This window comes from Chamaea fasciata, unplaced genomic scaffold (assembly GCF_029207755.1).
Source record: "Chamaea fasciata isolate MVZ Bird 193981 ecotype frontalis unplaced genomic scaffold, bChaFas1.0.hap1 SCAF_14, whole genome shotgun sequence".
Classification (NCBI taxonomy): Eukaryota; Metazoa; Chordata; class Aves; order Passeriformes; family Sylviidae; genus Chamaea; species Chamaea fasciata.
Genome location: NW_027094099.1, coordinates 8750771 through 8777477, shown reverse-complemented (window position 1 = coordinate 8777477; position 26707 = coordinate 8750771). Strand labels below are relative to the sequence as shown.

At 39.6% G+C, this 26707-nt stretch overlaps 2 protein-coding genes across 3 annotated transcripts in view; one reads left to right on the top strand and one right to left on the bottom strand.

Annotated features, from left to right (window-relative positions):
* Window positions 1-912: 912 nt before the first annotated feature.
* AP4E1 (adaptor related protein complex 4 subunit epsilon 1) lies at window positions 913-19947 on the bottom strand. The gene is made up of 21 exons (XM_066196296.1): window positions 19790-19947; window positions 19371-19442; window positions 18409-18532; window positions 16700-16773; window positions 15177-15298; window positions 14225-14384; window positions 13592-13758; window positions 12991-13064; window positions 11300-11422; window positions 11102-11211; window positions 10724-10863; window positions 9353-9465; window positions 9097-9215; window positions 8135-8437; window positions 7472-7586; window positions 6976-7111; window positions 6161-6416; window positions 4844-5422; window positions 3302-3486; window positions 2455-2612; window positions 913-2031 (listed from the first exon to the last, which is right to left on the bottom strand). Exons 1-21 carry the CDS (start codon window positions 19940-19942, stop codon window positions 1871-1873), a joined length of 3444 nt encoding a protein of 1147 aa, XP_066052393.1. The 5' UTR covers window positions 19943-19947; the 3' UTR covers window positions 913-1870.
* A 4217-nt stretch (window positions 19948-24164) lies between these two features.
* The window catches only part of SCG3 (secretogranin III), a 28282-nt gene continuing 25739 nt past the window's right edge, over window positions 24165-26707 (top strand). Inside the window, exons 1-4 of one of the 2 annotated variants that reach the window (XM_066196388.1) lie at window positions 24165-24396; window positions 25090-25142; window positions 25666-25711; window positions 25806-26021. In XM_066196388.1, coding sequence (XP_066052485.1) covers window positions 24312-24396; window positions 25090-25142; window positions 25666-25711; window positions 25806-26021 — 400 coding nt within the window. In that variant the 5' untranslated portion in view covers window positions 24165-24311. The remainder of the gene's footprint in view (window positions 24397-25089; window positions 25143-25665; window positions 25712-25805; window positions 26022-26707) is intronic. The other variant, XM_066196387.1, reaches the window with a different exon arrangement.

The window sequence follows — 26707 nt, the reverse complement described above, 5'->3', positions numbered from 1 at the left end:
ATACTGACAGCTTAACATACACTATTCATACAGTGAAAAAGGTTACAGAGAACATTACATTAACAACAGAAGGCATTGTTGTCTTTGCAGTTCTTTAAATACCAGGACATAGAACATCTCCTTGCTGAAATGGTTTAAATGCATAGGCCACAGACAGATATTTGTACTAGAGTTCCTATGATTACAGAAGTCCAATTGCGTAACACAAGTCTGATTTACCAGCAGGGAAATCGTCTGCTGGAAATTATTCCACTATAAATCAGTTTTCATTTATATAAACTGTCTTGAAGTGCCAAGTAAACATTAAGGTATGCAGAACATTAAATATATTTACAGGTTCAGTGCACTTTAAATTCCTCAGTAAGAGGGTACTGAAACAACAATTAAAAAACTTTGCTTGGATGATTATACTTGTGATAACACAAGTAGCTTGACTTAAAAAAAATTGCCATCAGCACATTAACATTCTTACAACAATTTCATGAATGTTTACCAAAACACCAGCAAAGTAAAAGAATACTTTCTTTTCCTTTATAAGCAGTGCTAATCAGGTGAGAATCAGTAATGCTGAAATATGAGATTCCTTGTTACTATTAAACACATGAAGGAGAGAATTCCACCACAGAATCCCTTTACACCATGTCTGAACTGTGTGTACAATCTTGGATGCTTGAATAGAAAATATTACCAGCTATAAATAATACTAACCAGTACTATTTTTCATTTAGCATCTAAATAAATTAAGACTGTTGGATTTTCAAGACTGTGAAGTTACTTCAGGAAGAGGAGACAATCTGCTCAGACATTTTCCACGTTTGCTGCTCTGATTTAATCCCTCATGCCTTGCTGCAGTTCCCAGCCATGCACACACAACACAGCCACATCTCTGCAAGTCAGACCTTTGATGAATCATACTGAGGCTATAAATAATTAGAAGTAAAAATAAATGGAAGTTTTCCCCTTGTGAATTTTCATGCACAGGGATTTTGGCCAGATTAAATTTACAGGGTGGACTGGAAAGCAGTGAACATGCTCACTACCCAACAATCAAGGAGTCGACACGTCCACAGCCAAGTGCCCCCAGTTCAGTCACCCCAGACTTGATCCACATGGAACTTCACCTCAGACATGCACAAACACTCAGTGACTGCCACAGAATCCTGTGGAGAGGGAATGAGACTGAAATATGGGGCAGGAAGAACTGCAGGCAGGAACTAACCTGAAGGGCTTTAGATAATCCCCCAGGAGATGCTTCCAAACAATTTCACATGCCTGATTCCTATTAAAAATCTATTTAGATATTATCCCTTCCACGGTAAATATCAAAGATCATGGGAAGTGTTTTGCTCCCTAGAATCTTTTAACTGTTTTAAAACCATGCATTTGTTGCTACATACGTTATTTTATATAACCACCAATATGGGTCTTGTTGCCAGCAGTACTTACAAATAGCTTTAGAAAAATTATCAAAATAAAATTAGACAACTGATCAAGTCTAACCTCATAATGGAAATATGTTTTCTTCAAAATCATATTTAAGTAGTTGCCATGAAGAATAAGTGTTGGCATCTATAAAAGCTGTGTAATAAAAATAAATACTTTCAGTAATTTACAACAAAATTAATATACATTTCACTTACACAGGTAACAATACTTTAATGTACTGTACAGTCCTGAGCATGTTTTGCAGGGGTAATTTAGGTCATCATTTTTCCCCCACAAGTCCATTTGGACATTGCCAGCTGGAAGAAAACTTTTAATACTTGAAGAAGCAGTTGTCTTAGTTTAGCTTTGGTAATTATCTGTGCAACTGTATAAATCTTTGATTTGCTTTCACACACCAAACAGATTAAGGCAGGCACTATTGTTGTTAGGATTCCTCCATCACCTTCTGACACTGATAGAGCAAACCATCTGGAAGAGCAGCACAGGGGGATCTGAACCACAGGGCCAGCATCCCTGAGTGGGTCCGGCAGTGCAGCAGGCAGGGCACAGATGGAAGGAGCTGGCAGGCCAGGATTCCCTCATTGCCTGACAGAACACAGAAGAAAATGAAGTGACAATCAGCAATTAACAACTGCTATAGCAGACCTCATAGAAAATGCATCTTTCACACTCCATGTCTGCTGTTTTCCCCTACTCTTACCTCTAACTCATGGACCACATCACCACAAATCATGCCAAAATCCCAGCTTCATTCTCTTTTTGTCCCACCTGAAACTCTTCACAGTGGAAGTTCTCCCTTGTAAAATCCACTCTTTGTGAACACTTGTACCTTTCAATCACCTTCCTACAGACCCCTGAGTGAGGCAAACAAAGTCCTTGGGACACCAACCCCTTGTTTACCATACTCCCAAACATTCCCTGTCTTAACCTGTAAGATACTCTCTTCCATGCACTCATTTTCCTGGGACAATTATCCTGTGAGCAACCCTACAGTATCCTTTCACTTACCTATAATGTCAACTCTGTGGAGTTTCAGCTTCTGTTGCAGTGTATCCAGGGCTGCTGGAAGGGAATCTTGGCAAGATGACATTTTTATATTCTGTTTCACATCATTGGAAAGGGACAACCACAGTTCCCCAAAGTCTTCTGTAGTCATTTCCATTGGCCTAAAAGGAAATTCACCACATTTCTTAGCCAAATTATATATATATACATATATCAGAATATCTCTGGTCTCAAAAAAACCCTGTATATGGAAGCAACTGGACAATAGAGCATGTAATAATACATATTAGTCTAATCAAACCCCTCCTCTTTCTAGCTTAATATTTAAAAACTGTTTCTATTCCTTGCTTTAGATTTCTAAATTTTAAACATTTTCAAATTTAACTTCAAAAGAAAAGCCTGTTGGACAAACGACATTTGTTTTTTCCTACTCCTAAAATAAATGCAGTGTTCCAAAATGAAAAGAATGAGCTTTCTTCTTCCTCTGCAAGTTGTCAGCCTTTTCATACCATGTTCTGGTCTCTGCACACAAACCACTTGTTTCCTCTTGACATGTTTACATCATGCCATATTTTAAAGCATCATGTCCTTCTGTTCTCTGTTCTGTTAGCCTCCTCAAAAACAGCTACTGTCAATGTTCTCCCTGCATTTGTACTTCTTGCTGGAACTTCATCCCTTTTTTTGCAAGTGTAAAATAACCCTTTATTATCTTTACCAGCCATCTCCGATTTGAATTAGCTGCTCAAAGTGAAGCTTTATTTTTTCATAGTCAATCCCCAAATCATCCTACCCTTGTCTAACACTGAAGTGAATACAAGTGTTTTTAAAAACTGCAGCATATTTTATTTACCTGATGAAGTCCATCAATGATAAAGTTACTGAAAATTCAAGGCGAGTTTCCATCTCTGACTGGTAACTAACAGAGCCAGAAAGAATTGCCTGTGTACAGACTTTGCTCATCCTCACACATCTCTGGCAATGTTCCACACTTTGAGCTTCAATTACAGGAAACTGGGAGGTGGCACTCTCCAAAATCTATATAATGTCATAAAAGGAATAAAGAATATAAGTCTTGCTGTCAAGTTGTGCAAAGTGATTCAGATACAGCTATAAAACAGTGTAAGTGCCTTTTAGTTCTGTTGATTTTTCTTGGAGTATTTGACAAGTGAACAGAGCTACTATTTGTCAGCCCTCGTGAAGGATAAATCAGTCATTAACATCTACATTCTATGAATTGCAGAGCACCAGTGAAATTGATCTCTGCCAACTGGCTTCTCCCAGCTCCAAAGAACTGCACTAAGAACCTGAATTCTGCAGCTCAGTCCCAACATAAACTAATATACAAGCAAGCAGCATCACAACCTCAAGGTATATGCTAAAAGCAAGAAGTTGAGAAAACATCCTTTGAAAAGGGAGGATTTCTAGATTACTCAGCAATTCCTGACTCTCCAAATGAAGTGGTAACAGAAATTCTATCCATGGTGGTGGTCTGGGTAGGAATTTAAGTGAATTACAAGAAAAATCTAGACAGGAGATGCTCACTCTCTATCAATGCCAAGACAAGTTTGATTCAAGACAGAAATGGAAAGGGTCTCCATAACCAATTAGCAGTTCCTTCTTTAAGTCAATTCTAAAAGAAACAATCAGCTTTATTCTTTTTATCCAGTTAACACTTGCTGAGTTGTTTAATAACTCTGTGCTTCTTTTAGCAAAATCTGTGGATAGTCATCCCAATTGGCAATTCCTAAATATCTTGCCAAATATTTTAATGAAGTTTTAATTATGACTATAACATGCTTTTACCAATCATATTTAAATTCCTAATGCAGCCAATGTAAAAAAATAAACTGATCAACTCCTCTGCACCCTCAACTAAATGCATGAGAGTGAACCATGATTAATGCCTTTGAAAACAAAACTGAAAGAAATTTACACAAATTTGGTGTCAGGAAAGCATCATGTTTCCTGTCAGGTAAACACAAATTAATGCAGAAGCACACAGTCACACCCAGACAAAAGAAAGCTACACAGTGAGGTGAACTCAGGTCATACTGCTCCAAGCTGTGTGCAAACCACTGAGGTTTTCCATTCAGTTTAGTCTTTGCATTCAGAATGGAAAAATCATACATATTTGTTTTACAGAGGCAAACAAAATCAAGGTGAACTGAAAAAGTGAGAGGCTAACTTTTATAGCCAATGACAGTAAGTTCATACTCAGATTTCTTTCACCTCCTTTTAAAAACACGTGTAACAGCTGTACCACAGGTTTTAAGGAAATGCTCTGGAAAAAGGCATGGCTATCACATTAAACCAAAGACTGCACAGTGAAATGCAAGCAAAAGGCAAGAAGTTCCAAGTGAATTTAAAATACAATGGAAACAAAGTTTCTTACCTGAAAGTGTTCTGTTTCTTCAAACACTAAGTTCACAGCATGAAGTGCAGAAGTGGTTTTATTTGAAACAAAAACAACAAGCAACAGAGAGTCATCTGTCCACACCTTACATAAATGCAGAGCTAAGGCATCATTCTGACAAAGTCCTACTCCTTCAGAGTGAGGAAGCCCTTCAAGTTCTTCTGGTAAGGAAGGGACCAATGGTGTTTCACTGGCACTTTCACATTGAGCACTTGGAGAAGGCTGAAAAATTTCAATATTACTATCAGCAAACAAAGATGACTGTGACAGCCTGTTAGCTGAAAGTCTGTCACCCAGCACAGATTTTCTGAGGGACTGAGGTGTTTCAAATGCTGAATTGTCTTCTACAATATCTGAGGAACAAGGGGAGGCTTTCCTTAACCTTGTGTGCAAACTTCTTTCAGAGTCTTCCATATTAACAGGTACTGTATCAAGTAAGGGACCAAAATCTGAAGCAGCACTGCTTTGGAACTCTGATGCCTCCTCACCCAACTGCTGAGTTTCATTTATCTTTGATTTCCTTTTGAACTTCTGAGTAACTGTGTCTGCTTTGCCCATCTGAAAAGAGAAAAAAAATGGGTGGAAAAGTTCCTAGCAACCAGTTGTGTTACTGTTAATACCATGCAACAGTGAGGAAGGACTAAGGAATCAAAACAGATGACAAATACAAATAGATTCCAAACATTTTAATGGATCCAGGGGTTTGCTGTATCTCTTACAGAGTACTAAATTAGCTTATAATGCAAGGAGGACTCTAGATTCTCTTAACAAACTAAAAGTTCTTATTAAAGACTAAGCGAAGGTAGTTTCTGGTTAACCAGTGCTAAGTGTCAAGATCTGAGCTGGCTAATATGATGACAGTCTTAAAAATATTACCTAATAGTGAATTCTTTTATGTTCCACATAACATCACATATAAACTAAAAAAAGTCTTGACATCGGGTGTCAAATTCTAGCCTTACATCCAAATGAATGGTGACAGCTCTGCAAGGCCGGGTCAAGGAACAGTTGTTCAGGAAAACTGACACTAAAACTTGGAGCACAACATGTAAACAGAGGGAAGTTCTAGTTACCAAATCAGATCTGCCTCAGAGGTTACTTCATCAAACTGTTTCAGGTTTCAGTGAAACATCACACTGCAAAAGCAATTCTTAATAATTTTTAAATGACTTGGGGGGAGGTTTGTCTTATCACTAATTTGATCTCCATTTGCATACAAGTGCATACAAGTATCTACAATTTTAAATAAGACCATATGTAAACTTTAAACTCTTAAGTCTCAAAAGAATCACTTACCAGGCTGACACCAGCACTTGATCCCAGCCCAATGAACAAAGTTGATGCTAACTGCTGCTTCTCTTTGTCCTCCTCAGACAGGCTGGCACCTTGGTCAGGCTGCAATGCAGGAGGCTCCCCCACCTGCCCTGCTAATAAGCTGCCACAAGGCACTGCTTGTGGCTCGTTTCCTTTCCCTGTTTTGTTTTCTTTCTTTGGAAGGTAACCTTCTTTTCCCCACAGCTTGCGTACTCCCTCAAGTTTCAGAGTATTTGTCCTAAAAAGGCCAACAAAACAAAGCAGGATCAGCCATATGAATATGTTCATAAAAACATGCCAACATTCAAACACCATTCACTACTTTGGTACTTTGATAGACAAAAGTGAGCAGTAAAATATAAAGATTCTGGAAAGGTTTCCTGCATACCAGTTTAGCAGAGTATAAATGAAGTTATTAATTTCTATGAAACCGTGGATATGGAATTAACATGTAGTGCATTAAAACTGAAAGGAGCATCTTACACTGCAAACCTTAGCCTCATTTCTATCTTTTAGAAAAAGAAAGGTGGCAGAAAAAATAGTAAGCAACGTAATCATCAGGCAATCCTGTCCCAGTTTTTCTGCATTAGCTACCACCTAAACAGCAGTCTGTACAGAAAGTGGAAGAGTCTGACCACAGCTGTTTCCCTAGTTACTACAGATGCCACCACCTGATTTTCTTTTTTATGTGATAGAGGGTTCCAAGTTCACCTGCATTCTTTCTAGTTCCACACAATGAAGCAACTGACAAAAACAGAAGCTTAAATGTCCTTCACTTCAAACACAAATTAACTCACTCTTTGTGCCCTGTCTCAGCACTATTCCCAGATGTATCAGAGCCAAAAGATAAACCAGTGGGGGACTGTCTGCCAGTGACACCGGATGAGGACACACTTGAAGCAAAGGACAATCCATAAGGTTCAAAATTCAGAGCTGCAAGAGAATTTTAAAATTACAAGGAGGCATTAAGAAAAGGAAGAATGAAATCTATTTTCTGAAAATAGATATCCCTGTACTGCTGGACTTCTCAGGCTTTCACTTTAATAATCCCCATAAATTTCAAATCCTACAGACCAGCAAGGATTACAGTAAGACTTTCTCACCTGCAGAACAGCAATCTATATACATCAGCTAGACAGAGGTGGAACTAAAACTTAAGTTGAACTTGGCCTTTGTCTACAGACAAGAGCTGCATTAAGATACTATTATTTTAAGATAACTTAACTGTACACTTAAACTGTTAATACTTATCAAGCAATTTACCAGTATCAAATAAATGCAGTAAACTGTCACCTTTTTCCTGAGAAAGCTTCTCCTGCTGTCTCTGGTGATGAGGCTTATATGGTGCTGCACCATGACCAAGTCCCTCAGCCACAAACCCATCCAGAAAAGATAAGGAAGCATCTACCTACACAGAATGAAAAGCAATGAAAAGGCAATGAAAACATTTGCTCTGTGTGAGCCTGATGTTACCAGAAGAACATTGTGTCTTATCAGCAAATCAGAATCTTCATGTCACATCTACCAGTTAAAATGCTATATGGACAGATTCTTTTCCAGCATTTACTGTGGAAGTTTCATGGTCAAAATCAGTAGTTTTTAAACAGGAGGCAAACCCTTTGAATTCAAAAGCAGCTCTGTATCACTAAAGCAGGCCTACCTCGTCTTTGAAAAAACAAAAGACAACTAAAAATAAACCAGTGTATGAAATGATAATTTTGCTAAAAGCTACTGCAGCTTACTTAACTAAACCACCATGGTTCTTTATCTTTCAGTACAGAACACTATGATTCATCCCATATGCCTGGAAAAGTGTTTCTGAAAACTCACTTTAAGCAGACTTGGAGCAGTGAGAACTGCATATACCCTTCATTTTGAAAACACCTTTTCACCAAAACATTCACCCCCCTGAACTACAAAGAGCTTCATGAAAAAAGCACATGGCACGTGTCTTACCACCAGGTCACTGCAACTAGCATCAAATGGAAGTAAGCTTTTCATCAGTGCTTTGTCTTCACACAGATGCTTCAATTCAAAGGCATATTGTCTCAGGCAAGTATCCAGAGAGCTGCTGAGTTCTTGGATTAGTTCATCCACTGTCTTTGAGCAGGAGGTGTGTGATGCTATCTTGGTGACTGCAGCCATTATCCATGCTTTAGTTTCAGAAGTAACAAAAGTCTTCTTCAGCAGACTGTACAGCTTTGTTAAAATAACTTCTGGATCAACATCTGTAACAAGACTGAAATATTCTCCCAACACCTATTCACAAAGAACAGACAAAATTTGCATTTGGGGCAGTGCTTTCAGTTTTGAAATTAGAATATAGTACTAAATAACAACACAATAAAATCCACCTCACATTCAAGAAACTATCATTTAAACACATTCCAAGTTATTTCTTTACCATGTTGTGTTTTATATGTCAAAGGTTGAAGCGACCTTTGTGTTTACCTCAACAGACTCCAACTTTTGGCTTCTTAAAAATCAAATAACTGTCTTGAAAAGAAAGCTAAACCTAACTAGGCCCTGACAAAACACTATTTCCTCAAGCTACAGCCTCTCCCTTGGGTGAGAGCTGAAGTTCCCCCAGATATCAGGTAACACCAGCACAGCACTTGGCCAGTCACTTGCAGGGCTACAAGAGCATTTCACAGCCACACGTGGCTAATCTGGATGGAGACAGAAAGGCTGTCAGTGTGCAGTCAGATTCAGGTGGCTGCTAAGCCATTCCAACTGTCAGCTGCCTTAAAGGGAGCAGGTCAGCTTTTCCATAAACCACAAGCTAATAAAATAGATTTCAGCATGTTAGCTTGACTTCAAGTAAAAATGACTCAAAATTAAAGTTTAGTAAATATTTATTAAAAACACTATCACCTTTGACAGCTTCCTCTAATCTGTGTATGGAATTCTGACCTTACCCAACTCATAACTTGAAGGAATTTCTGTGGATACAATTTATCTTCATCCTCAAGTAATGCTAAATAAGATTGTACTGCATACATCCGTAGCTGATGATCTTCTTTTCCATCATCAAATCCTAGATAGAAAACAGCACAGTTTCTGAAATACAAATAACACATCCTACCAAATACTTCAAAGCACATTTTAAGAAAAGAAAACAAACTCAGATTATTAAGGAACATGTGTAATTCTTCAGAGCATGTGGGGAGTTACCTTCAGCCAACAGCCTCAGAAAGTTGTTTGGGATATCAGAATGCACAACATCACCTCCAACTGAGAACACAGCATTCATTGTCTGGATGAACCACTCATTGTTAGGGGCATACGTGTCCAGATGTTAAGGAATGAAATGCTAAGGCATAACTTTTTCTTTCTTATTTAGTTTTTTATTTTCAAAGGAATGCCCATCGTGATCTCCCCAGTAAGCTGGGGATCTGATGGGCAAATATCAGCTCCATCTAACTAAAGAGGAAATATTCCTGTATCTTTTAGAAAGTGTTTCCTGTAAATGTCATGAAAACTGGTGGTCAGTTAGAAAAGTCTTAAGTTACTGCTGTTGAAAAAGTTAAGTTTATGCAGGCCTTACACACTAGGAACAGATATGTTCACATTTGTCCTATTCTATTTTAAGCTCTCACTTCTCCTGCGCTGGGCTTCCAGATATTCTTTTCCTTTCCCAGCATCCCTTGATCAATGATAAAAAACCAGTTCTCTTCAGCAGTGCTTTGCTGTTGATTTACCAATTTTACAAAAACATTTTGAAGCACTCCACTGCTTTTTTTTTAATATATTTGACTTTTGATCAGCCTTTGCTAACTTTAAAGTTGGCTTTTGCCTTCTCTCAGACAAGTCCTGAAAACATACAGTTAATGAATGAAAATTTTTAACAGTACAGAAATTTCAGTGTTATTGCATTAGTTTTTGCATACTGCAAGACAAGAGAGCTTTTTTTAGTACACTACTCCATGTCGAGCACTGCACAAGGAGGATGATAAGGCAGCTCTCTGTTATCAAGAGCTTACAACTTGAGTTATCAGACAAAAACACACACAGAAATCAGGCAGTGGCAGGACTAACAGTAATGCCTATCATAAGCCAAATCCCTAATCATCACTTTCATCTTCAATGGCATTTTTAAAAAATCTTTTCTTTATTTCTATCAAAGTGTGCGGCTCTTAAAATCCATACACCCCTGAAGAGTTCTATCAGGGAAGATCAGTCCCACAATTACAGAACAGCACTTCCAGTAGCACTGAAACATCTTTCTCCATGCATTGCTTTGAGGCTTCAAAGTTTGAATTTAAAACAAAAAGTTTTAATGCTGAATTTCAAAGCCAAAATTTGTGTGCAATTAGTTTCTCTCAGTGAAATACAAAAAACATTGTAGTCATTTTCATGTGCTTTCTTTGCGTATTTCCTTTCCATTTGAAAGGATGGAAAGCACAGCTCTAACACTTCCTACTTCACAAACTCATGAAAGATGCTTTGATAAGAATCAATGCTACAGGTGCCTGAGCTCTGACTTCAAAGTTTCAGAAAAATAAAAGGATATTTCTCAGCTAGTTCAGAAAAATAAAAGGATATTTCTCAGCTAGTTCTGCTATTTTGCCACCTAAGTTGATAATAGCATATTCCTCTTTACTTTCTTTTAAGTAGTCAAGCATCTTCTGGACTATGACAATTACATTCTGCCCATTTGTAATCCTATAGAGAAGCTCTAAAGTCTGGAAGAGAAAGCACAAAAAATTAATTGGTTCTGACAACTCAAAAAAGGAAGCAGGCAAACAGCAGCTTTAGTACACCAAATTGAGCAACTATTCTTAAATGAAATACACTGCTTATCTACACAGCTTGTCACATTAATACTGTTTGTAACATGACATTTTTACACTACTCATTTTACAAAATTTATCACCCACCCTAACAATTAACTTAATTTTTGACATTTAGAAATTCACTGACCTCCCTTTTAATAATGGGATCTGGATGGTCCAGACATTCAATTATTGTCATTTGGTGCTGAAGTGCCAGATTGGGATCCTGCTGGATAACATAGGTCAGAGCCTTTAAACCTGCAATATAAGTGATTGCAAGTGATCCAAGGCAATGCTACCACTACGGCCATATTAAAGACAGAGTAATGAAATCAGGCATGCTTACCTAAGTATTTCAAATTAATTTTGGGTGACAAAACAAATTTTCCAATGCACTTGGCAGCTTTTTCAAGTAATTCAGATTTGGGATAAATGGTATAAATTGTCTGGACACATTCAAACAAGATGGCTGCAGGAGGAGAAGACACATAATTAATGTGTATTGAATACTTCTATAATCCAAAAAAATGTTAACAAATAAATGAGCTCAGTGCTCCTTAAGGACTGACAGTGCTATCCCTCTCCCACTGAATCTAACCAGAGACTACCATCTGACATAAGGAAAACCAGGTTTAAGTCTATCTCCTTTAGTACATGTTTTAATTAGCCCCTGTCATTGTGCATGTAACTTTCTGTCCTTCAAGTTCTTTCATGTACTTTTTCTTTTGTCTGGGATTATCAACTATAGTTTAATAAAATACTTGCCACAGGTGAACAAAAACTACACACCTAAATTCTATGTCCTTGCACAAATCATAATGAACTGCCCACTTTGTCCTTTTAAGTGCTCAAAACAAGTTTAACGTTTAACTCTAGGCAAGTGCAAATAGCCTCTATTAAAAGTCAACACACCTCCTAATAACTTGTATGTTCCTGCCTAAAAGAACAGAAGCAATCAGATGAATACTCTAAACATCTGACAGATGCTTCCTTATTTATTATTTACTAAAAGAGAATACTTCCCTAAAGCTCCCCTTTTCATGGAAATGAAGCTTACACAACACCTAACAACATATGTATGATGTAGGTGTTAGACATCTACAGCTTTGAGTCATGTTCCTTTTTTGTTTTACCCCCCACTGTTGTTTTAAGAAAGTCTCAATTTTCTTTCCATTCCATTAGCACAGGGACTTTGGCACATCTGCAGGGCTTAATTTAACAATAAAAAAATTGGGGTGGTAGGTTTTTCTAGCAGTGAAACAGCTCTTAAAGTGGGGCTCTAGAGTATCAGAACTGGATTTTGAGGAGGTATTAAGACCTGGGGAGCAGAAGACAAAGAAAAAAGACAAATTGCTCAACTTTTTAGTAGGAAAGAAGTTAACAATGCAACTATTCCTTTTGCTTTGTAGTAACAACAAAACCAGCTTTCTCTACTGAAATGATCATGAACGTCTACCAAAATGAACCTTGTGCTATGTTTTAGAAATTTTCAATTGAGACACATGCCAAAGACATCCTTTCAAAGGCAGCACTCTCACTGAACTCTGGAGGTGTAATGTCCATTAACTGTGCCCAAAGGAGAAGCCCCACACAGCTGCAAAGAGCTGACACTGCCCTTGCACACTATTGCCTTTCTCAGGGCAGTGAAGAGAAGATGGAAGCATTTCTAACACAGAGAGATGTATCAGCAAGATTTTCTTTCATTGCTTGTTTCAACTGAAGCCATGTCCAATAAAAGCCTTCATTAAGCAGCTGACTTTCTGTACTTAAGGGCAGGGTCAATGCAAACGCAGGATAAAGCCTTCTGAGTTGAACAGAATTCCCTGTGTATAGATGTGTTTTATTTCCATGACAAAAAATTTATGCTGTACAGCAATGCATCACTTGTGCTACTATTTACTAGTTGGACACTTAAGAATACAATTAACGTTAAGACTACAGATTTTTCACAAGTACTGTGTAAGTATTTTTGCACAATCAACTACCGATTTTCCATATTATCAAATACTGATAGTTACATAAAATAACCTTACCCACCATATGTAATATTATGATTAATCTCTGCTCTTCTTAGAGATTCATCTAGAACATCATACATCAATTCACTTGTCCTGTTTAAGAAAATATTTACATTTAATTGCAGAACTAATAAGCATGTAGTCCTATTTTGCCAAATAGTTCAAAGCTATTATTGAAACTTGTAACACATTATTCATACCCACAAATTTGCTCTATAACGTCATCCTAAATGGCTTTTAACAGGATGCTTGAAGCTTTCAAAATAAACATTTGCCATATTATAAGAATAAAAACACTTCCCTTGCTGCTTGCATAAATAAAAAGGATATAGGAAAAAGATCACAGACAACTAGGTCCTCACAAAATGGCAGCACTTATTTTTAAAACTAGCTTTACTCCAGGTTTTCACAGTCGTTTGGTAACATTGCAATACAAGTCCAAATGTTTGGACAATCCAGAAGTTAAGAAACTACTTTTGCAGAAATTAATCTGCTGTCTTGGTTAAAAACAAAAGTGCGAGAATTTTGACACTGAAAGCCTCTTACAGTCTATGAGGTTTAGGCTGTTACTGTACTCTTTGTACCTTCAAATTATTAAGTACGGAGAAAAATATGGCTACCTTGGATCATCTTTTCCCAACAGCCCCAAAATTCTTAAAAGCTGAATTTGTAACCATGGTGCTGGCACACTGTGATAGTTGAAGTCAGCAGAGAGTTTTCCTCCCACCACCTGCTTCAGGATGGTTACAAAACTCCCAGTCAAGTCCTTGTATCCCGATGAGTTTTCCTAGAAAATGAAAATTAAAGACAATTCAAGTATTTCAATACAGCAACTCAAAAGTAAAAATAATCCACAGCTTGAGTAAGACCAAATACCTACTTGGATGGCATCGTTTCTTTTAATCAGACTTCTGCTCTCAACCCTCAGCCACCCCTAAGCTCTTCACTTCAAGCCTATGCTCTTTTCTCACACATTTACAAGGAAACTTCCCTTTAAGCCACCACAGGACTTAGATCCTTTAGCTAAGGACTCAGCAATGCTGAGCACTCAGACCCTGCAAGAAGTGGATCTGTCCCTCTAAATGGAAAACTGGTAGAAACAAATGTAACCCATGACCACATAAATTAACTTTTCTAACTGCTATAAGTGAGTTTTTTTCTGAAAACCTTTGTAGAGCACACTGTGTATTTAAAACAAAAAACCATATAAAAATAGCTCCCAAATTCAGTAGGGCTTCCAATTCTTTGCCTACCTTAATCATTTGCAGATAAATATGCAAAGAAGCAGCCATGACTCCAGCATCCCTATCACACAAAGCCTTCCGGAACTTAGCATGGATGTGCTGAACTTGATTAGGAGCAATGAGATAGAATTTATATAGAGCTTGAACAGCTTTTCTTCGGATAATTTCCCTGAAATGAGATTTACACTTAACAAAACAAGTGTGCTTTAACTACTGGACTTTACAAAGAAAAACTTGCCAGAGCCCAGAACATCATGATTGGCAGAGATGAGACCCTGTGTTTTACACATTGGTAACAAATGACTTTGCAAATACCACCGAAGCGAGGAAGTGACAGAGCCAACTCCAACGCCCAGCAGGGATGGATGGCAGATTGATGATTTAAAACAATGCCCACCAAATAAAGAATGATAGAGGCCACAACTCATCTGCTGTGGTCATACATGCAGCTCCACAAAATACATGTCTAGATGTTGTTGAAATAATTCATTCTGCAATTCCGTTTCTAATCAACAATTACAGCATTTTCCTCCATTTATGGGATATAGTAAACTACAATTAAAACAAATCAAGGGTATTCACAGATACACCTTTATCAGTTTTTCTAAAGAGCTTTGTGAAAAAAGCACCAGTGAAGTTCAAAGACCTGGATCTGTTTCCCCACCTATTCTACAAACACTTTTTCATGCAAATTGGTAATAAGGACTCCAGCAAATAAATTCAATTACATTTACCTATCCACACTGGCTATGAAAAAAATTGTTATCTATTCAATACTCAGTCAAGCTGCAAATAAATGAGACAAGAATCCAAGAAAAAAACACAAGGAGAGGAATAATTTCTAAAGGAGATGACTAGAAAAGACCAACTGAGAGAAGAAACATCGGTTTACTAAAACTACCTACAAAATTAAGTTATTCATCTGTGCAAGACCATTGGAAATTCTGTAATGAATACATACTTAGAATGCTGAAGCTTGTCTTCTATCAGGGGCAGAACAGCTGGAATCATCTCCCGTGGAAAGATCTGGCTGACAACAGTTAATGCCATGCACACCTCTACAAGATTAGTGCTCTGCAAGTCCTGTTACATAAAGGACAGGTAATTTTTTCTCAGACTTTTAAATTCTGCACAGACATCCCCCAAATCTTCCACAAGCAGGCTGAACCTACACCTCCTAGAGAGCCCACCCACAGCCAGCATCCTGCTGGTGCTTGAGGGGAGGCAACTCCCACTGAGCTCATCAGCCTCTTCTATCCACAGGAAGAGGGAAAAGGCAGCTCCTAACATACTTCTTACAGAACAACATTCTTGTTTTAAATGTGTGCAACATTAACACATAGAGCTACAATCAATTTTTGTTTACTGAAATGATTGCAAAAATACGTTAAGTCCCCATCTGGATGAGGGAGATGAGTCACTTCCCACAGAATTCAACAGGACTCTCTCTACTGCTTTTGATCTAGCCAAAAGAATTTTTTAAAAAAATGAGTAAGCTCAATAATACTGCCAATTACCTATCTGTACACTAAAACATTATCCACTTCCTAAGAAGCAAATGCAAATTATAAGTAACATTCTACAAAACTAACAATCTCAGTCTGTCCTAAATACAATTACATATAGTAGGTATAGCTCACTGTAACCTTAAACCAGAAAAAAACACCAATGGATGAATTTATGAAGACTACAATTATTTTTCAAAACAAATTACATGTGTGGGATTTCCAGCTGATATAACCTGCTTTGTTTATCTCTCCCAGATAAGTTTCACTCCTTGTTTTGGTTTAGTTCTTCCTGAATTTCAAGCCATAATTTTAAACGTCATAAAACAGTTTTCAATCACAGCAACAAAATGAGCATCACTTTCAGTCTATAATTTCTGTGACTTTGGACTACTGCAGTATAAAAGTAAACATTACACAGAAACAGTTACATAAGTCATAACTGCTCCATGTAAGAGACAGCAGTAATAGATTTTCAGTGGCATTCCAAAACGTTTTTCCATTTTCTGTCAAAGCCATCAGATGAGCTCAGAGAAGGCAACAGGCAGTTGCTATCAGCTAAAAGCCAAAGCTAACGTTGCAATATGCATGCATGGCTCCTCCTGGAGCTGAGAATGTATACAATTGGTACATTTATAAAGTTAGGTTTCTGGCATGTCTCCTCTGAAAAAATATTTAAAATATGGCTTCAAGAGCAAGAACATCAAGATTAAATTTAAAAGGCAGGGGAAGCCATTTCAGATTGTCTTTTCTGATCAAAGAAACAGCAACTTTAAAAAAGGACTATAGCAGTAATTCGATGACGAGTGACATAATGGGAAAAAGCGGTCCAAGGTTTTCACCCCACAGTTCCCCCACCAAATTCAAGCCAAAGCTCTCTGTTCAACCAAGTCTTCTTCCCCACTGCCTCATCACCTGGCACATGGGAACAGCCTCTCCTCTGCCTGGAAGATTTTCTTTTTTTACAAAAACACTGTACCTTCACAACTGTGTTCACAAGTAGAAGTAGCAGTTCGTGATTTTCATGTAGAAATAGAGAAACTGCCAAGTATCCTATAAAAAAAAGCAGCCTTCATTACTATTTTCAAGCAATAAGCAACTTTATGACAGAAACTTTAAGACTGTAACACATGAAGAGTTGACTCAGTTACAAAAACCCAACAAAAAAAAAAAAAAAAAAAACAGCAACAACAACAAAAAAAAAAAAAAAAAAAAAAAAACCAAAAAAAAAAAAAAAAACAACCAAAAAAAAACCCAAAAAAAACCCTGTTGGAAAACAGTTGCTTATGTTCAAAATATCAAGACTCTCTTTTTCCAGGCAAATCATATCTAAGCTGCAGTAAAGCTCAACAAATAACAGCTAAGAATTCATAAGTTGTGAGAAATAAGAGACATTACAATACTTTTCCAGCTAAAGAACAGCCAAGAGCACCATTATATTAAAAATCACTTCCTGGAAAACTAATGACTTCTCTGCAGAGGGAAAAGTCTATTACTTTCAGACTACACAACATAAGTGCACTTCCTTATATCTGTTACCTTTTTTTTTCAAATCATAAAATTACTCTAAAAAAAAAATTATATTCAACTTGGAATATACAAAAGTGAATCCACCATCCTACGCCAAGAACTCATTTATTATTTCTTAACAATGAGGAAACCATTCCAGAACCCAGGAAAAGAAACCTGCCAGAAACTTTTTTTCTCCAAGGCCCCTCTCTGCTTTCAAACTAAGGGACTTAAGTGGGGAGTAGGGAGATTGTGCTACAACTTACAGCAAGAACTGTACTTCAGAGACAGATTTTAGAGAATTCTTGGTTCATACACGGCTTGGGGATCAAAATGAACAACTTGAAAATAAATACCTACATTGGCTGGGCTATGAGACTGATCTATCTGCTTATGATCACAGCCATGATCAGCTCAGCACATACAAAAAGGGAGAGTTCACTCTCCTGAATCATACGGGGTAGAGTCGTAACTCACCTTCACCAGCTCAACTGACAATTCCTCAATACAAACCCTGGTATATTGCACTAAGAACTGAAAAGATTACCCTCATGTATCCCATATAATTGCAGAACAGCAATAAAAAAAAGAAACAAAAACACACACACTCTCTCTTGATAACATCCTTTTATCAGATCAAAGCTTAAGGGCACTTTGTGTCAAGAGAACTTTAAGCAGCCTACACCAACCTGTCTCTATGCTGTAAGGGCCTCCATACTTGCCTCATTCTCTACAAGTCTTTCTAAAATAAAGAAAAATAAATCCTACAAGCACCAAAACATAAAATTTTTGTCTGACAGAACCATCTTTCTCTAATCTTGCACTACTACTTGGAAAAGAAACTAGATCCTGACAGAAATTAATTTTCTGCTTGATGTGTTTACCAAATATTCTCTTAAATTATTTGTTTACTGGTGTAAACAAACCAATTCAAAACAATGAAAGAACTAATGATTCAAAATAAATCCATTTCCTCTGCCTTCTGTGCTGCAAGCACACACAGAGCACCTCACAGGCTAAGGATTTAGATAATTCCAAAAAGTAACAGACCATGAAACAAGACCAAGAAAGTAGAGAAACATTTTAAGTAGATTGCATTTGACATGAATTATAAATCCTGGAAAACTTTAAAACCAGGCGTTTGAGAACATTATAAAGGCTACAGCTCCATGCACGTACCAACTCTCTTCTCCAGAAGATTCCCTTGCTGGGCAAGTTTGATTGCGTGGATGTATCCAAAGGAAGACTCATAGCCCAGCATTTCACAATAGATGAGTCTCACCATGCATTCTTTCATCAGTCTCTGAAATACCAGAAACAAATAATTGAAAATTTTAAGTCCAACATGTTTTATGCTCTTCTTCACTGCCCTGCTGAACCAGGGAGCTTTATCTCATAGAAAACACGTCTATTCACATGTTTTCTAAAATCTCAGTATCCGTAATTTTTTCTCTAACATGAACTTCTTCTGCCAAGCAGTCTTAAATTTCTGCTAAAAAGGCAGCACTCCCCCTATTCTACCCCTAAAAGAGTTTATTTTGATTAGCATGCATGTGATCAACAGTAGGTTAACTATGACAACATAAAAAATATTAATTATCTGAAGCATTATAATGATCACACTTAATACAAATTAATTTTTACCTATTACTACCCTGACTTATGATAGTTTCTCACTACATGCGAGAAAAACTTTATTTTTCCCTTCAAAACTCCTCACTCATGGGACTGACATATTTATTAACTAATGCAAACCACAATACATCATCTCCTGAAACTCAGACATGACAACAGTGCATACAACAAAGCACAGCTTCTTCAAGAGCACAAACTAATTGTAAGAACACTGTCAGCCTGCAAAAAGCATTACTTGATGGAAGCAGTTCATCACCCACCTTTGCTGCCTGCATTATTTCAGAAACTACAGAATGGCAGTAGGGTCATATTGTTACAGTCTATTCACATCAAACAGAATCACAGTGTTCTCACTATTTTAACCATGCTGCAAATCCATATGTACGGTTCAATGCTGACGATTAAACATCTATAAAGCACATCCATCTGTCATAAAGAGTGAGAACACTGCTGTCCTTCACCTTGGGTGTGCTGCTCCACAGCCTGCAGCCACTAACAGAACTTACAAGTGTTGTGGTGGGGGCTGAAACTGTTGCTTTCAAACTGGTTAGTTCCTGCTGGATTAACTTTTCTTCTTCCTAGAAAAATTAAACTCGTTTTAACCTCGCACAGATTTCACAGGCAACGTGTGAAAGCAGACTCAGAGGAGACCCGGGAACTCAGCGGTGCCGCACGCCCTCCTCACGGCAGCGCGTACCTCGCCTCCAGCCCAGCGGCCGCGCCTGCCCAGCCCGTGCCCCAGAGCAGCACAACGCGGCCACCACAAACACGAGGAGTTTATCGGGGGGTTTATCGTGGGCTCCTGAGCTCAGCCCGACCCAGTCCCGCGGCCGAGGGGAGACGCCGCGCCCGGGGCCCCCAGCCCAGCCCCGCGCCGGCTCCCCCGGGGCGGGAAGGGAGAGGAGCCCGGCCCCGCTGCCCGTACGTGCTTGGAGGTGAGCGCCGTGATGCTCCGAATGAGGCTCCCGAGCCGGGAGGAGGCCGACACCCTGCCGGCGCCGCCCGGGCCGGCCCCCGGGTCGTGCTGCCCCAGCAGCCCGGGCAGGGCGCTCAGCGTCCGCTCCACCACGTCGCTCATACCGGACCCAGCGCCCCCGGAAGAGACGGACCCGGGCGGCCCTTTCCGGGGCGGGCGGGAGGCGGTGCCGGCCGTGAGGGGCGGCAGAGCCCGGCGAGGCGGAGCCGCTCCCCCGGGCCCCGCCCGGCGCCGCCGTTGCGCCGGGAGGTGGAGCTGGAGCCCCACTACGGGAGCGGGCAGCGCCTGGGGCGTGCCGGGCACGGAGCCATGGCACGGGGCGCTCCCGTGAGGGAGCTCCGCCCGGGCCCCGCTGCGGCTGCAGGGCGGCCCGAGCGCCGGCCCGCCCGCTAGGCTCCCGTGTCAGCATCACGGAACAAAGACATTTCAGGGCGGCTCGAAAGGGCAGCGTGTGGCAGCTTATCACAGAATTAGTATGTTCAGACCGCAGAGACCGCTTAGTCCATCAAACACCACCATGTCAACTAGACGACGGCACTGAGTGCTACATCCAATTTTCCTCAAACCCTTCCAGGGACGGCGACTTCACCGCCTCCCTGGACAGCCCATTCCAATATCTAATCACCCTTTCTGTGAAGAAATTCTCCCAAATGTCCAATCTAAACCTCCCAATTATGAAAAATATTATTCTTAAAGTGTGGGTGGGAACATCAGGAGGTCTGTCGTGTCTGAGAGGGTTCCAGAGAGCTGATCCTGAGGTGACCCCCACAACCCTGACAGCGTTTTGTCCTCTTGAGAAGGTTCTCACCAAGGAGCTTGTATTTCAGTTCCAAGGTAATTTTGGCGGGTTTTTTTCTAGAAAGGATGGGGAAGAAATTGAAATAATCCCTTCCAAGCTGTGTGATTCCAATGAAAAGGTATCCTTCCATCTCCTACATGCATCTGGACAGAAAATCACGCTGAATTTCAGAGCTATAAATTGATTTATTATCAGATAAAGAGAAAAGCCCAATAGGAGCAAACTGAGATCACTATTTTTAAAAGTATTAAAAGTGGACATTTCCTTGAAGCTACGATGAAAGATGGACTGATAGTTTTTAAAGTTCACTTTACAAATGAGTTGGTTAAGCCTATCTCTGTTACGAACTGCTCATGTGAAAACATCACATTACATTGTAGAAGCATGAAAAACTCATAAGCTCTGCAGACCAAAAATATAAGTTTAATAAGCATAGGAAAAGCTGCTGGTGAAATTGATGGAACTTGGATAAATGCTCAAAACACACTAGCTTTGGCTTTTTTATTTTATTTTTCATGGTTCTAGACTCTTAAATCCCTTAAATCCTTAGGCAGTGTATAAATAAATGCTGTGTGTAAAATGATTTGTAGAGCACAAAGCTTCAGGCTTATGCATGGTTAATTGTTGATGATTGCATTGAAATCAAGACAGCTACTCATAGTGCACACATATGTGCAAAATACGTGACTTACTGTCAGATGATTATAGATACCCCTAATGCCTTGCATAAAGATCACCAGTAACTCTTCCAACACTTTTTTTTTTCCTTTTAAGCACTGTGTTATTTGGTATGTCATTTGCATTGTACGAGATAAAGTAGAAAAAGAAAATCCACAGAAGTAAGGAATGTCTACCATATAGGCATAAACTTGGCAAGGTGGCTTGTTGTGCCTTTCTCCTGCTTTCATCTGCCTTATTTTTTCCTCAGCTAGAGGAAAAACTTTGAAGTGTGGTTAAAAAACAACTGCAAAAATAACATTGAAAGGCTGCATTTCAGTTACTTCTCTATGCTTCATATCAACTGCTCTCACCACATCAAGAAACATTCTAATTGTCATTCCTCTTAGTTCTCCTTGGCATCTGATAGGCAAGTGGTATTCTTTCTGGCTCATTTCACATTGCTAGAAATAAATCGTTCCAGAATAGAAAATAGGTTGATTGTGTATGAGCCAAAATAGAATCCAAAATAGAAGCGCTTGTGCTCTTCACTGTGTTGTCTCTGCACTGGGCAGAGGAGTGTGTTGTAGACGTTGATGTAAATGATGCCAAATGAAACAGGTGTGATGAGAAACAAATTCAGCACTGTTACCCAGCCGGTTTTTTATGATGATTAAACCTATTTTGTCATAATTAGCAGAGATTATGTATTATCTGTCACACAGGCTCACCAGGGCACCACGAGGAGCAAGGGGCCCCAGTGTGCCAAAGCAGAGGGGGCAGTGCCAGTGTGCTCTGTGCTAGCAGCTGCAGCACGTGGCTGGCAGTGCCCATGAACAGGGAAAGGGTTTGTGTCTGAAGTTTTAGCGATGGCAGGTTTTGAATTCTCTTCTCTCCCCAACATCAGTCCCAGCCCCTGCCCTGTCCTTCTCATCATTCCTTGTTAGAGAGGCTTGCCAAAGCAGGAGACACTTTAGCACTAAGGAAATGAACCGTATGGATCTGGGAAATAATGTAGAAAAGATTTAACAGAAATAGAAACATTTGTCACATAAACAGAAGGCTATCCTGTAAAATAAGCACATTTAAACACAATTAGATGTATCATTATAGCCAAAAAGCCATATGTAGACATATCACATAAACAGGCATGTTTTTGACCTTCACGCTTTTGTCTCTAATTAGAGCTCCTTTTCTGGTCTCACTGCTTTACAGACACCTTCCTGTCAGCAAGCTTAAAATACATTCACTGCTTTTGTATTGTTCAGAACTTTTGACTGAATGAGAAATGTGTAGAGTCTTAGCAATGGATGCACATTTACAATGTGTGGTGGGAAACGTTTGAGTGGAATGGAAGTAAATGTCAGGAAGGGTACCTGGAGAGAAAGTACACGTTTTTGTTACATTGAGAACATTACATAGGCAATGAAGTGTTGAATTAATACCAGACTGGGATGGAATGTAAAGCCATATTTATAAGATGAAGAAGAAGAATTGATCTTTTCATTTTTGTTTATCAGCACTATTCAGTAGTTTTGAGGTTCCGGTTGCTATATATATCTAATGAAGATGGCAGGGGAGGAGGTTACTCCATGCTTCCTTGTGGAAGCTGCTTGTTTTCTGTGCTTCTAAAATGAGGGAAGATCTGTTTATTATAATAGGTTTTCCTTGTAGGTCACAAGCAATGTGTAAATAAGGCTGTTTTCTTCTTACATACAACTATGCTTAAAAGGTTTTATCCAAAATATCCTGTAATTCCTAACTCTGGCCCAGCTCCAAGAATCACCAAGCCTGGTGATAAGTGAGGATTCTGGGGCTATCAGTCCATTTCTGGAAGTTATTTTCATTGCTCTGGATGTGGAAGACTAATTTATAGAAGTGAATCTGATGTAAACTAGAGCATCATTTATCTAAATTATATGCAAAGGCTTGAGTATGATAGACAGTGTCTGCTAAGGGGAAAAAATTGCAATTCCTTTTAGTGCTTCTGGTTCAAATAATTATCATTCTTTTACTTTTTTGTGTCTTCTTCACAGTTTATGCTATAGTACTGTGTATATATTCATTGAGAAAGGAATGAATAATTCGGCTGTTCCTGCTTTTCACTCGTGAAAGAAAGCACTGGTTCTTTTCATCTCTTCAAATAGAAGGTTTTGGCCATTTTTAGCAGTCAGCAAGAACTGACATTTCTAATGTTTAAGTATTTTCGTCTGCTCCGAGTGTATGCATTTGTGACTACAGAATGATGAGGTCTTTTTTGAAGAAAGAACACTGTGATTTATTTTGGAAGCAGCTCTGTAGCTCTGAAAAGAGCTACCGCTGCAATCCTTTGTTCTGCCGCGAACCGGTGAAAATGTCTTCCTCCGGTCCCTAGGGACTTGTTGGTGTGCTGTGTCTACAAGGACTAAATTTTAATATTGAAAACGTTCAGAAATAGCCTATATGCTTACTGTCATTTGTGCTACTGCTTTGTTAAATCCTGATTTTTAAAGAGCAGGATGTGCTGTAATTAAACTTTCCACGTCCTCTCTCCGTGGTAAAAAGAGTCACTGCCGACTGTGCCTTTGCTGGGTAACCCATCCCCGCGGAGAGGGTCTGAGTAGATGGCAGGCAGTGCCTCACAGCCGCCCGTGCGGGCCCGACTGTCCCGTCCCGCTCAGCCGGGCTGTGAGCGCGGCCGGCCGAGGCCGGTGGGTGCCGCCACGGCCGCCGGGCCCGTTCCGGAGCCGCCCCCGGGCCCCGGCGCTGCCCCAGCCGCGCTGCCCGCGCCCCCGGCCCGCCGAACGAGGGGGCCGCGCATGCTCCGGACCCGGCCCGCCCCCGGCTCCTCCCCGTGCCCGGGGCCGCCGGCGGGGCCGGGCTCGACCATTTCTGCGGGCGCGGGGACGAGAGGCCAGCCCCGGGCAGCGGCTTCCCCGAGCTTCAGCACCGCGGGCCGGACAGCGCCCGCCGGGCCGGGCGGCTCCCGCGGGCGGCGGTGCCTGGCAGGCCCCGGCGGGGCCGCGCGGTCTCACCATGTTCCTCGGGCTGGCGGTCGCGCTGCAGGTGCTGGCGCTGCTGGCGAGCCGGGGGCACGGCTTCCCCAAACCCGCGGGCACAGGTAAGCGCCCGCCCCGCAGCCTCCTCGCCGTTGGCCGCGGATGGGGAAAGTTCTGCGGGGTACAGATAGGGGATGGTAAAAACTTTCCTTCCACTTGGCTAAAAGCAATGAAATCCTAAAGCAACAATATTCCTGGTGCAAGACACCGATCACTGAAGCTGCAATCTAATATTAAAGTGAAGGGATAGCTGCTGGTCGAGGGAAAAGCTCAGAATTTTTTCGGTCTTTTCCGAGCAATGTTTTCATCCTTTCTACAGCAGTGTCTGCACAAATCTTTGCTTGTTCCCTGTCTCCCGCGGTATTCTGGATGGAAAAGATTTTTAATCTCTTGGTTGTGCCAATCCGATTATTGCTATTTTAGTCAATCTCCTCCAGCACTTTTTTCCCCAATTCGTGGGGTTTCTGATAAGAAGGAGGTTGCTGAGTCTGTATCTGTGTTTCTGTCTTCTGCAGAACCTCTCCCTCTGCCCCAATCATGCTTTGTTTAAAGGTTTGACTTTTTTTTATTGTGTTCTCATTCGTCTAGGAACACTGAAATCTTTTGCAAGAACTAGCAGTTGGCATCCTATTAAAGACACCATGTTTTATGGGAGAAAACTATAAATTAGGAAAAAATGTGCTGTCTCTTTGTAGTTGCATGTATCGTATAACGGAGAGTATATATATGTGTGTGTGTGTGTGTGTTTATTCTAGATAAAGATATACACAACAGACAATTAAGTGTAGAAAGACCTTTGGAGGAACAGGTGAGTGAAATAAAAAATATTTACCTTTTTTTAACAGAATTCCTATAAATATTTTTTGCCCTTCAGGTACTGGATCCATGAATATCATGAATGGCTAATGAATGGGTAAAAAAAAGACTTGTCAGTAAAGTGACTATTGATGGGGTTAGATACAAAATAGGGTTTCAATAATTTTTAAGAACTGGCATATAGACTTTCACTGTCCAGCATTCTAAAAGCAGGCTGTTAGCTCCAACAGCTCACCCCTTTGACATCCTATGGGAACATAGCATGAGCTTGGAATAAAGAAGGAAAATGTAATTGGCATTTATCTTAAAATGGAAAGTCTAGTGCAGCTTCTCGTAATGTCTCGTTCTGATCAGAGGATGGGTGGAACTGATGGAAGTGCTTATTCCTGTTCTACTTATTCAAAAACTTCTTACTAAGAGTGAAAATCAGGCATTAAACCCTCTGCTGATTCTGATAAATTAAGAGAACACACATTTTATTCCTTCTACCTCTTTGCTTTATTTTTATATATTAGATTGCTGAAGCTGAGGCAGACAAGAATAGGAAAATAGCTCCCACAGGTAAAATATCTTTCCTGGTTTTATAGCAATATTCATAATGGTATTCAAAGAGGTATAGGATTTTATGTTATGTTGATATTGATCTATTTTTCAGAAAATAAGCCAGAGTTCAGGAATTATTCCTTTGTTGATGACCTGAACCTGCTCAAATCAGTAGCAGAAAGAGAAAGGAATGAGAAGGAGAGGGAGTCAATTAGAAGCTCTTTGTATGAACAGCAGCTGGGCATTGATGATGCAGACTCCACCAAGAACCGCAGGCTTGTGGATGACTATGACTCCACTAAAAGCGGGCTGGATTATAAATTCCAAGGTATTCCATAATCATCTTTGAGTGACTTCTAGGTTAGATTTCTCTTGCGAGATGATTGCCTTCATGAATGTTGTATTCATCACTAAACATGAGCTCTGTTTGTTCCTGGAGTGCAGTTTCAATTATTTCCAGTTGTGGAAGCTTGTTGCATTACAGTTAGGTTTTTGAAACACAGCACAAAAGAACTATTCTTGATTTTAATAGACTTCCACAGAGAAAAGTCTAATTGTGTAATTTGAAATGGTTTTTAGCAATTTAGATTTGATAGAAGGAAAATGGGACTTATTTTTGAATTAAAATATATTTATCCTCTTTTGTTAGGAAGAAATACTTTTATATGCAGCTAAATCACATATATTCATTCCAAATATTATGTGCAGTTTTAGATAATTCTCATAATCACAAACCTAGAAGAAATTACCAAAGGCCAAAGAATACTTACCTTTGCTACAGCAGTAGTTAATTGACTTATAGTTTAAGTGAGTCCTCTGAGAATTGTAAGCAGCATTTAGCTCAGGATATTTTTAATTATATCAAAGTATGCTGATCACAGACCAAAGCTCACTCATCATATTCCCTTTCCCATTGTCACAATGATACCTATTTGCCATAGGTAACAATTACATAATTAAAAGTTAATTTGCTGAAATTTAAACAAGATTGTGTGCCATTTGTCATGAATTGTT

What these genes read in the sequence shown, in the direction of transcription:
- AP4E1 (XM_066196296.1), bottom strand. Translation starts at nt 19,942, where the DNA reads ATGAGCGACGTGGTGGAGCGGACGCTGAGCGCCCTGCCCGGGCTGCTG. An exon ending in TTGTGAACACAGTTGTGAAG is followed by an intron (nt 15,299 to 16,699) that starts GTACAGTGTTTT and finishes TTTATGTAACAG; the next exon opens with GACTTGCAGAGCACTAATCT. An exon ending in TAATCATAATATTACATATG is followed by an intron (nt 11,423 to 12,990) that starts GTGGGTAAGGTT and finishes CTCCTCCTGCAG; the next exon opens with CCATCTTGTTTGAATGTGTC.